The following is a 12,633-nucleotide window of genomic DNA, read 5'->3' as shown; positions in this document are numbered from 1 at the left end:
GTGTATTCATCTCTTGGTCTCCCTCTACGATTTTTACCCTCCACGATGCCCTCCAATACTAAATTGGTGATCCCTTGATGCCTCAGAACATGTCCTACCAACCGATCCCTCCTTCTAGTCAAGTTGTGCCACAAACTTCTCTTCTCCCCAATCCTATTCAATACTTCCTCATTAGTTATGTGATCTACCCATCTAATCTTCAGCATTCTTCTGTAGCACCACATTTCGAAAGCTTCTATTCTCTTCTTGTCCAAACTATTCACCGTCCATATTTCACTTCCATACATGGCTACACTCCATACAAATACTTTCAGAAATGACTTCCTGACACTTAAATCTATACTCGATGTTAACAAATTTCTCTTCTTCAGAAACGCTTTCCTTGCCATTGCCAGTCTACATTTTATATCCTCTCTACTTCGACCATCATCAGTTATTTTGCTCCCCAAATAGCAAAACTCCTTTATTACTTTAAGTGTCTCATTTCCTAATCTAATACCCTCAACATCACCCGACTTAATTCGACTACATTCCATTATCCTCGTTTTGCTTTTGTTGATGTTCATCTTATATCCTCCCCTCAAGACACCACATGTTAAGCCTATTACTTCAAAATCATTCCCGACTCCTCCTACCCTCTACTGCTGAACCCATGAGTCTCTTGGGCAACCTTGCTTCTCCCATGCGTGTAACATGACCCCAACCATCTAAGCCTGTTCGCCCTGACTGCTACATCTATAGAGTTCATTCCCACTTTTTCTTTGATTTCCTCATTGTGGACACCCTCCTGCCATTGTTCCCATCTACTAGTACCTGCAATCATCCTAGCTACTTTCATATCCGTAACCTCAACCTTATTGATAAGGTAACGTGAATCCACCCAGCCTTCGTTCCCATACAACAAAGTTGGTCGAAAGATTGAACGGTGCACAGGTAACTTAGTCTTGGTCCTGACTTCCTTCTTGCGGAAGAGAGTATATCGTAGCTGAGCGCTCACTGCATTGACTTTGCTACACCTCGCTTCCAGTTCTTTCACTATGTTGCCATCCTGTGAGAATAAGCCCCCTAATTACTTGAAACCGTCCACCTATTCTAACTTTGTTCCTCCTATTTGGCACTCAATCCGTTTATATCTCTTTCCCACTGACATTACTTTCGTTTTGGAGATGCTAATCTTCATACCATAGTCCTTACATTTTTGATATAGCTCTGAAATACTACTTTGCAAACTTTCAATCGAATCTGCCATTACAGCTAAGCCATCCGCATATGAGACACTGCTTATTTTGTGTTCACATATCTTAATCTCAGCTAGCCAGTCTATTGTTTTCAACATACGATCCATAAATAATATGAACAACAGTGGAGACAGGTTGCAGCCTTGTCTTATACTTAAAACTACTCTGTACCATGAACTCAATTTATTGTCAACTCTAACTGCTGCCTGACTATCTATGTAAAGACCTTTAATTGCTTGCAAAAGTTTGCCTCCTATTCCATAATCTCGTAAAACAGACAATAACTTCCTCCTAGGAACCCGGTCATATGCCTTTTCTAGATCTATAAAGCATAGATACAATTCCCTGTTCCACTCATAACACTTCTCCATTATTTGCCGTAAGCTAAAGATCTGGTCCTGACAACCTCTAAGAGGCCTAAACCCACACTGATTTTCATCCAATTTGTCCTCAACTAATATTCGTACTTTCCTTTCAACAATACCTGAGAAGATTTTACCCACAACGCTGATTAAAGAGATACCTCTGTAGTTGTTACAATCTTTTCTGTTTCCATTTTTAAAGATTGGTGTGATTACTGCTTTCGTCCAGTCTGATGGAACCTGTCCCGACTCCCAGGCCATTTCAATTATCCTGTGTAGCCATTTAAGACCTGACATTCCACTGTATTTGATGAGTTCCGACTTAATTTCATCCACTCCAGCCGCTTTATTGCACTGCAGTCTATTGACCATTTTCTCCACTTCCTCAAATGTGATCCTATTTCCATCATCATTCCTATCCCATTGTACATCGAAAGCTGAAACATTACTGATCGTATTTTCACCTACATTGAACAACTCTTCAAAATATTCCCTCCATCTGCCCAAGGCATCCACAGGATTCACCAGCAGTTTTCCTGACCTGTCCAAAATACTTGTCATTTCCTTCTTACCTCCCTTTCGAAGACTGCTAATTACACCCCAGAATGGTTTTCCAGCAGCTAGACCCAAAGTCTCCAACCTGTTTCCAAAGTCTTCCCAAGATTTCTTCTTGGATGCTGCAATTATCTTTTTGGCTTCGTTTCTTTCTTCAACATAACTTTCTCTGTCTACCTGAGTTCTAGTATGTAGCCATTTTAGATACGCCGTCTTTTTCCTTTTACAGGCTGCCTTGACTTTGTCATTCCACCAAGCTGTTTGCTTCATCCTACCTTTACACACTACTGTCCCAAGATATTCTTTAGCCACTTCCAGTACTGTGTCCCTGTACCTTGTCCATTCCTTTTCCAATGACTGTAATTGACTACATTCAACTAACTGGTACCTTTCTGAGATCACTGTTATGTGCTTGTGCCTGATTTCCTTATCCTGAAGTTTCTCCACTCTTATCCTCCTACATATGGACCTAACCTCCTGCACTTTCGGCTTCACAATACCAATTTCACTGCAGATTAAATAGTGATCAGTGTCATCAAAGAATCCCCTGAATACACGTGTGTCTCTCACAGCCTTCCTGAATTCCTGATCTGTTATTATATAGTCAATGACAGATCTGGTTACCCTGCTTTCCCAAGTATACCGGTGAATGTCCTTATGTTTAAAAAAGGAGTTTGTGATTACTAAGCCAATACTGGCACAGAAATACAAGAGTTGTTTCCCGTTCCTGTTAGCCTCCATATCCTCTCCAAATTCACCCATAACCTTTTCATACCCTTCTGTTCGATTTCCAATCCTGGCATTAAAATCACCCATGAGCAGAACACTGTCTTTGTCCTTCACTCTAACAACTACATCACGTCGTGCATCATAAAAACTATCCATCTTATCTTGATCTGTCCGTTCACAATGCGAATATACTGACACAATCCTAATTTTCTTGCTGGACACTGTCAAATCTATCCACATAAGTCGTTCGTTTACATACCTTATTGCAACTACGCGGGGTTCCATTTATTTCCTGATGTAAAGCCATACACCCCATTGTGCTATTCCTGCTTTGACTCCTGACAGGTAGACCTTGTATTCTCCCACTTCCTCTTCTTTCTCACCCCTTACCCGAATGTCACTAACAGCTAAAACGTGCAACCCCATCTTACTTGCAGCCTCTGCCAGCTCTACCTTCTTCCGAGTAGCCCCCATTGATATTAATAGCTCCATATCTCGTTACCATCCGTTTGCCGAGTCGTATCTTAGGAGTCCCTGGTTTGTCAATTAGAGGTGGGACTCCGTCACCTCCAAAGGTCCGAGGCATTTTGCTCTGATTGTTGCCAGCATCATATTTAAAGTACCAGGGAAGCAGCTTGCTAGCCTTACTTGCCCCAGGTCCCATTGAGTTTTACCCCTAACGGTTGAGAGACTAACCGGTGGATTTAGTAGTCTTTGCCGTCTGAGCACAATGGTGACCACGACTCAGAATATGTCCGAGATGCTCAGCCTTATTCCAAAGTAACTGGTATCCCGACTGTCGGGACCACTTACTTGGCCACTCATACGTTGCCCATGGTTCATGAACTAGGACATGACAACAGGAACCCACATCATGAACCACCATGAAGTTCCGAGTGCTCATTTATTTTTAATAGCTTTTTTCAGGTTAATTTATGAATGTCCCTCGTATCTGTGGTAAATTTCCACTTTGAAGAACGTATTTCAAGTACTCTTTGTCAGAGTTCAAAATTCTTTTGTGTAAGGAAACCGACACGGCCGTTATATGCAACCAGTGACGTGAAAGAGTCGCTTAGATTAACTCGATAGCCGAGAGCGTATAGCTTCCTTTGCCGTATGCGATGCCGTTATCGCGTCTCTTGTCGAGCAATTTCGCCACTCATTTGCGTGGCTCTCGACAGCCGCTAGTGACGCAGTGACGGCTACGCGTCCGTACGGTTCGGACTGAGGCTTCCAGTGGCGTGTAATTCAGACCGGCAGTTCCTGAACGCCCGCGGCACAATGATCAAACTCTTCCGCTTCAGTGGAGTCCTGAGGCAGCTTCTTGCCGTTCTGGCCGGTAAGTAAATACTTACAGCACTCTGTAGGTACTGACTTCTTTACATCAAGTATGGGTAATTTCGGCAGAGTGATTACCCAGCTCTGCATGACTTTAGACGACCAACAAGTTTCATATACTTCGCTGTTTTCGAAAAGTGGTGTTTGAACATTTTCAGACAGAAGTATTTTTTATACTCGAGAGACATGTGGCGTGTCAGTGTTGTTGTACAGATACGTGGAATACACAAACCGAATCATACTGTATCAATATTCACTGTTCGGAGTCTTCTCCCAAGTACTGTGAAAGCGGGGAGCTTTCTGCTGACATTTGATAAGTAACATATTTTATATACGGATATTGTTTGATTTTCAACCCTGTGGCTTCTACGTTGTGACGAGTCTGTGAATCTTCTTTAAACAAAGTCCACAATCGTGCGAAATACACAATACGCTGTCCCGCATGGATCTATTTTTGGTTCACTTTTGGTTATGAACCGCGTAACTGACGTACAATAGACAATAAGTGAGTGGTGGCACATTCACGTCAGTTAAACGTGTTTGGCCAGCCATATCAGACATAGCAAGATCAATAGCTAATCAACTGTGCAATTAGTTCCCACAAAATCACTCGAGTGTTAATCTTACATCTGTTCGTGTTACGAAATCTCAAACAAATAAAAACGACGTAGCTGTGTATTTACATTTATATACTAAATGAAACATAAGATAAAGATGATCTAGAGGTGCATATCGCAGTGATTTCGTCTTATTGACATGCAGACATACAGGGTGTTACAAAAAGGTACGGCCAAACTTTCAGGAAACATTCCTCACACACAAAGAAAGAAAATATGTGGACATGTGTCCGGAAATGCTTACTTTCCATGTTAGAGCTCATTTTAGTACTTCTCTTCAAATCACATTAATTATGGAATGAAAACACACAACAACAGAACGTACCAGCGTGACTTCAAACACTTTGTTACAGGAAATGTTCAAAATGTCCTCCGTTAGCGAGGATACATGCATCCACCCTCCGTCGCATGGAATCCCAGATGCGCTGATGCAGCCCTGGAGAATAGCGTATTGTATCCACAATACGGGCATGAAGAGTCTCTACATTTGGTACCGGGGTTGCGTAGACAAGAGCTTTCAAATGCCCCCATAAATGAAAGTCAAGAGGGTTGAGGTCAGGAGAGCGTGGAGGCCATGGAATTGGTCCGCCTCAACCTATCCATCGGTCACCGAATCTGTTGTTGAGAAGCGTACGAACACTTGGACTGAAATGTGCAGGAGCTCCATCGTGCATGAACCACATGTTGTGTCGTATTTGTAAAGGCACATGTTCTAACAGCACAGGTAGAGTATCCCGTATGAAATCATGATAACGTGCTCCATTGAGCGTAGGTGGAAGAACATGGGGCCCAATCAAGACATCACCAACAATGCCTGCCCAAACGTTCACAGAAAATCTGTGTTGATGACGTGATTGCATAATTGCGTGCGGATTCTAGTCAGCCCACACATGTTGATTGTGAAAATTTACAATTTGATCATGTTGGAATGAAGCCCCATCCGTAAATAGAACCTTTGCACTGAAATGAGGATTGACACATTGTTGGATGAACCATTCGCAGAAGTGTACTCGTGGAGGCCAGTCAGCTGCTGATAGTGCCTGCACACGCTGTACATGGTACGGAAACAACTGGTTCTCCCGTAGCACTGTGCATACAGTGACGTGGTCAACGTTACCTTGTACAGCAGCAACTTCTCTGACGCTGACATTAGGATTATCGTCAACTGCACGAAGAATTGCCTCGTCCATTGCAGGTGTCCTCGTCGTTCTAGGTCTTCCCCAGTCGCGAGTCATAGGCTGGAATGTTCCGTGCTCCCTAAGACGCTGATCAACGGCTATTGCCCCGTGCTAATCCGTACATCAAATGGGCATCTGCCAACTCCGCATTTGTAAACATTGCACTGACTGCTAAACCACGTTCGTGATGAACACTAACCTGTTGATGCTACGTACTGATGTGCTTGATGCTAGTACTGTAGAGCAAAGAGTCGCATGTCAACACAAGCACCGAAGTCAACTTTACCTTCTTTCAATTGGGCCAACTGGCGGTGAATCGAGGAAGTACAGTACATACTGACGAAACTAAAATTAGCTCTAACATGGAAATTAAACGATTCCGGACAAATGTCCACATAACATATTTTCTTTATTTGTGTGTGAGGAATGTTTCCTGAAAGTTTGGCCGTACCTTTTTGTAATACCCTGTATATGGTAACTGATTTTGCACATTTCCACTTACAGTATTAGATCAAGGAAAAATGGAGCTAAAGCGGGTACGTAATGTATTTTGGAAAAGTGTACAAAAAGAATGTTGTGTGGACAAGCTAACTGTATACATTGCAGGGGCTTCTTACAATCACTTCCCTACTTATTTACTTCTTAAGAGATACATTGACACAGAATTATTATACTTATTTACACGGCCACAACAGAAAGTATAAAAATAATTTTCATGTAAAAGTTGTTTCCTTGTTCAGAGTCAAGGCGAGGCATCATATTCGGATGTAAAGTTGCCGAAGACGTAAGACGAGAAACTGAGAATCCTTGCAAAGTCGAAATATTTTTTTAAATGTCACTAACCACATAATGCTTAAAATAAATTGGAAGTCTTATTAAATAATAATGCTCTTTGTGTGTATAGCTCTTTAGTCTGACAACTTATAGAAACTGTTTCCGTATTCCAGTTACCAATTTGCTGGTGTAAAAATGGAGCAATCACAAGAAAATAAAGAGCAGCTGGGTAGCATATTTGTAAGCAACGAATTTTCAGTGCAGCAATGTTAACTGTACTATATGCATCTGTAGACTTCTTAAAGCCTAATAGACTGTTTTGGAGTACGCATAAGTAAAACAAATTTACACAAGATGTTTCTGACAGCTACTCCTCTCTATTAAATTATACTTTAACTCTTTGCATATTATCGAATGTTCTCCGTCAGATTATGGTTCACAGAATACGAGTAGGACTCGCTGCTATGAATTAATAGGTTTAATGGCAAGCATCATAGTCTCATCCATGCTTTGGAGAATCAGCTGATCAGAGAAGAAAACAATGTCGACTAAACTTCTAGGAAGATTTCAGCGTTCGCTCTAATGTATGGTCTTGCGTTATCGTGTTATTAAGAGATAACAACCACGTCCACTGCGAAGTAGGTAGAAATTTCATTTGAAAGCATCCACAATTGGTAGCAACTGAGATTTCCATGGTGCACCATCGTGTTTGGCCCACCGTTCATATTGAAAGACAAAATAAACCGGATGTCAGAAAACGGGAGTGGCCCTTTCCATACCCCAAGCCACACTGAAAACATGAACACAGACTCTGACAAGTAAATTTAAAGAGAGTAGCATTTACGAACAAATACGCTCACGAGTTACGTTTTACACTCCAGTTATTCAGATATACATCTTTGACGGGTCTACCGTGAACCACGTTTGGAGCACCGTAGTAAATAAATGCCAATAATGAACGCGAAGTACGAAGTCAGGCGGTCCGAAATGCCTATCTCCCTGCTTCACGCGGACCTCTCCCGTTCAGGCATTTTGATTCCTAGGTGGAAGGCCCATTTTTGACGATTGGGTATAGAGAGTTGAATCGAAATCCGTTCGTTGTAGAATACTACACATACTAAAGTAGTATGTTTAAGTCTAGACGTAACTTCTTAGGAACGTTAGCAAGTGATCCCAGCACACTGGATTCGCATTCGGGAGGACGACGGTTCAATCCCGCGTCCGGTCATCCTGATTTAGGTTTTCCGTGATTTCCCTAAATCGCTCCAGGCAAATGCGTGGATGGTTCCTCTGAAAGGGCACGGCCGACTTCCTTCCCCGATCCGATGAGAACGATGACCTCGCAGTTTGGTCTCTTCCCGCAAACAACCCAACCCAACCCAACCCAAGTGATCCTGAATTACTAATCTTGACACTGCCCACGTCACGTTTTTATTATTTTATTCTTTGGTAGCTGGCTTCAACAAAGCCATCTTCAGATCCGATTGTCATGTCAGCTTAGACACCGATGAACGAGTAGTACAGTACACTGGGCCCTATCAGCTGTGTAAACGAAACGCCATCACTAGTCGCGCAGCGCACTCTCCAGTCCACCCTTGGGCCGCCAGCACCTGCCCAATATCTGCTGGCTCCGTTCCATTCTAACACCTGTACACCGATACTCGCACTGGATCTCTTCTCCCTTTTGACTGGTTGTCTCTTAAATATCCAAAGAAACGTGCTCCCAGGTGAATCTTCTGTTGTAGGTGTCATCTGGGAAACACAACTATCACCTTTAACAGGAAAGAAACATGAAACTATCTGGTAGATCAAGACTGTGTGCAGGACGGGACTCGAGCTTGGTACCTTTGCCTTTCGCAGGTAACTGCTCTATCAATTGAGCTACCCGCAGCAGAGTGCAAATTTCATTCAGGAAAGTAACACTTTGCAGTGCCGACTCACATCCGTTCGGTGCTTGTAAATAGCCTCGGAGCTTCCGCAGCCGATGTTGTTCCACAGCGACTCCAGGTGTCACATAGGCTTCGCAGCAAACATCGCCGATGATGATGATGATGATTGGTTTGTGGGGCGCTCAACTGCGTGGTTTTCAGCACCCGTTCAAATTCCCAACCTTTGCTCAGTCCAAACTCGCCACTTTCAGGAATGATGATGAAATGATGAGGACAACACAAATACCCCGCCAGGAATTTAACCCGGGACCATGTGCTCGGGAAACGAGAACGCGACCGCGAAACCACGAGCTGCGGAACACATCGCCGAGAAAGGGTTAACTTTGCTGTCTCTGGTGTATCAAGGGCACTTGTACCTGAATGTTACGTAAGCAAGCCTTCCGGCTTCCCAGGGACGCGTCAGCATACGCAATGATCCACTCTTGCGTCCGACACCATCATCCAGAGAGGCATTGTCCTTGTGGCCGAGGTGCCAGGTTCCCACGTTCCCTCTTCAACCAAAGAATGACTGGTACGTAGGTCACCGATATATTCAGGTAGAAACATCCCTAAATCAGCCGTCACATTGCCCCTTCTTTTCGATGTCAGTATCGTACAACGACGATACTTTCCTCTTCACAGGAGTATCATCAAAATAATATTACAATGCTGCGACCATACATGATCAATTGTTTATGTAAACTGAATACATCAGAGATCTATTACGCTTCCTTGGAACAATACCCGATGTTGCTTTCGTTTCTATAGAACATTTGTAGCACAGCATACGTACTGGTTGCTATTAGCCAAATATTCATCGAGAGAATCAAATACCTGCGAAGATACACACTTGGTTAGTTGTCTGACGACGTGATACAGAGTTTAAGAACTTTAGAAGATCTAGGGAGACGTAATATAGCTGTTCATTGTGGCCAGAGAAGCCTCAGCTACAGACGGTTACCAGAAAATAAAACTGAAAAAAAGCGGCTTGGACTCGGTCAAGATTAGTGAAGGTCAGATGTTTTCCTTAGGTGGATGGTTCCATTTATTGCCATAAATGCGTAACTGTGCTCCGGAAACATGGTGTGTTTGAGAGTACAATTTCTCTGTAATATTCCAGAGGACAGAAACCTCTCTCAGATTAACGAGAAATCAACACAGTACGAGGAGTAAGGAAGTAAGTTCGGAGTTTAAAATCTTGGGAACAACAACATAGTTACACGTTGAAATACATGGTGAAAATCTTATTTTGTACAGTGCTACTAGTTACGATCACAGACCATTTTCAAGCTTAGCAGTCATAAGTGGCTGGAATGTTATGCTGTGATGTAATCGATTACAAGTAGTCGTTGCTGGTCAGTCGTATTCAACAAAATTGTCCACAATTTAATAATCGTACAGAGCAATTGCCACCAAAAGGACTAATCACATCGGAAGTCAATAACAAATTAAGCTAAGGTTGGAAATGGGCTATGATCGAATCTAGTAGCGAAATAAAAGACAGATGAAGGTTTTCACCATGAATTTCGAGACAGTTTAGCAGCTGACGTTCCCCTTCTATATGCATATATAAGATGGTTACAGGTGGAACACAAGCTCGTCTTACGAAAAGATCATTCGGCATTCGTGTTTCTGCTCTCTTTTGTTTTTATAGTACGTGAAGTTCAGAACTCAAATATCTATCGAACAAAACCAGTCGATACAACTCTAAAAAATTCTCGAGAAAATCGAAATTGAAGTCTGCCAAGCTCTTTAATTCACTAAACCTAGCCCGCTTTTTCTACCGGCAACATGAGACTGTGGTAGAGGGCTCGTCTGCACTGTGGATGGCCTGGGTTTGAGTCCTGAGGATGGCAATTTTTTTTATAAGAGGTGTATGTTCTACAAGAATTTCCGCGAAGCATAAAATACTTAAATTAATTTGTAATGTTTTTAATTTGAACATTCGATATTAACCATCTTCTAGAAAAAAACTGGCAATTAACAATTTATATTTGCAATGAAAACCGGATTTTGGATTTTTGTGTGCAATATTTATCTACAAATACTGTAAGAAGAAACGGTGTTTTAATTAAAATGACAATTAGATGTGTGATGAAATGAAACAGAAATTTTGACGTCGGCCGCACCCACACACTGAAATGAATTCAATGGCGACAAGTAAAAATTTGTGTCGAATCGTGACCCGAACCCTGATTTCCTGCTTTGCGGCGGATGTCAGAATTTCTATTTCATTTCATCATGTATATGTACGGTTGCGCGATCAAGAATAGAGTCTGTTCTCTCGGATACGTATAAATTAGGTATGTGTTAATTATCATATATTCGATGGATTTTATACTGAGTACGTAGGTGTTCGAACTGAAAGAGGAAAAAACGAAAAAAATGACGAAATGAGAGTAGAAACAGCGATCTAGCTATTTCCAGTCCTGAGTGTCACTGGTTTTTTTTTCATCTTAAATATTTTAAGCTTCACAAAAACGTTCGATGTTTAAACTTTTGCAACCGACGGGGATGGAACCCAAAACTCCAAACAGCAGCTGACCATTCTATGCCTGTCGAAGAAACGACCTTACTTTAAAACGTTTATGTGCTCGGAAAAAATCAGAGTCGATTTTCTTGAGAATTTTTGAGAGTTGTATGGAACAGCTTTGAAATACTGATGTTTGAGCTCTGAACTTCACGTGCCATAATCCAATTGCTGTGTGGCCTCATTATCAGACAGAATTGGGCAGGAAACCAGTCGTGATCTATTCAAAGAGCCATATCGGATTTCACCTGATGCGGTTTAGGAAAAGCGCAGAAAAACTAAACCTCGACGACTGTCTGGAGAATTAAATCCCGTGCTTTCCGTCCACGAACACAATGTTTAACACCCGCAGCACGAGCCAGATATTAAACTTTGTTAAGGTCTACAGTTTCAGAAGCTGGTGGCTGATCAGACAATACCACTTTCATGACGCGATTTTAAAAGTACCTCAAAGTGTAGTGTCAAAAAAAAGCCCTCTTATAACTGTGGACATTTTTAAAAATTTGATTCCAAAACTTTTACTGGGGACGAGACAATATTCATTTATATTGTGGTGTACATTTCTGCCGTGATCATCATAATCGTTGTTCGACAAAGAATGGTGGTGATATAAATACCACATTCTTCTGTATATCAAAGATATACTAAATATAATGTCAGAGATAAGTGATTTCCTTGGATAAGTATGAAATGGTCTAACATCAACTCGTTGTTGTACGAGTTAAAGCTTGATCTATGAATGTGGACTCTTTCAGATATTTTTTTGGAAAACATAATCTGGGGAAGCTAATTTATTGTAACTCTCCTCATCTACACTATTTTCACATGACGAGAGAATAACACTTTTAGATGTGCCCACACATATTTTCACGTTAAACCTCATACATTTTCTGAAGTGAAATAACTGACCTCTTCAGCGCAACTTCAAAATGCTGTGTATCACCACGCAGCATACGAACTCCTCCGCATTTTTTGATTATGATATTTATTCACGCATTTATTATAGCGGCAAAGCAATTACTTCTTCTTCTATCCTAAAATGGCATTCTCTATACGTGGTAGATTCGCTGATTAAACTTACAGGTTACAAATGTTTCAGTATAAGTACAGAAAGCTGCAACCAGTCTCTTTTTCTAAATAGTTATTTATTCCATGAACCGGTTTTCGAACTTATTCAGGCTCATCTACAGGTGAAGTTCAGTGGTTACATAACGTAAGGCTGGGTGTTGGCTCTGTGACAAGAAGATGGAACATGCTTTAATGCATCGGCCAGAATACTGTTTAAATGCCGATTTAGATCCAGCTGTGGACTTCTTCTCACCTTAGTCCCGAAGCTTCGAAGATGGCAAGGCCACGTTTTATCAGTTACGTGCCTTTCGCTAAA

The 12,633-nt window shown here is 41.7% G+C and overlaps 1 protein-coding gene across 1 annotated transcript in view; it reads left to right on the top strand.

Moving 5' to 3' along the window:
• Nucleotides 1–4,102: 4,102 nt before the first annotated feature.
• LOC126176137 (solute carrier family 2, facilitated glucose transporter member 8-like) overlaps nucleotides 4,103–12,633 on the top strand; it is a 73,556-nt gene continuing 65,025 nt past the window's right edge. Inside the window, exon 1 of the mRNA XM_049923276.1 lies at nucleotides 4,103–4,223. Coding sequence (XP_049779233.1) covers nucleotides 4,166–4,223 — 58 coding nt within the window. The 5' untranslated portion in view covers nucleotides 4,103–4,165. The remainder of the gene's footprint in view (nucleotides 4,224–12,633) is intronic.

Source organism: Schistocerca cancellata, chromosome 3 (assembly GCF_023864275.1).
Source record: "Schistocerca cancellata isolate TAMUIC-IGC-003103 chromosome 3, iqSchCanc2.1, whole genome shotgun sequence".
Classification (NCBI taxonomy): Eukaryota; Metazoa; Arthropoda; class Insecta; order Orthoptera; family Acrididae; genus Schistocerca; species Schistocerca cancellata.
This window is presented reverse-complemented; position numbering and strand designations above follow the sequence as displayed.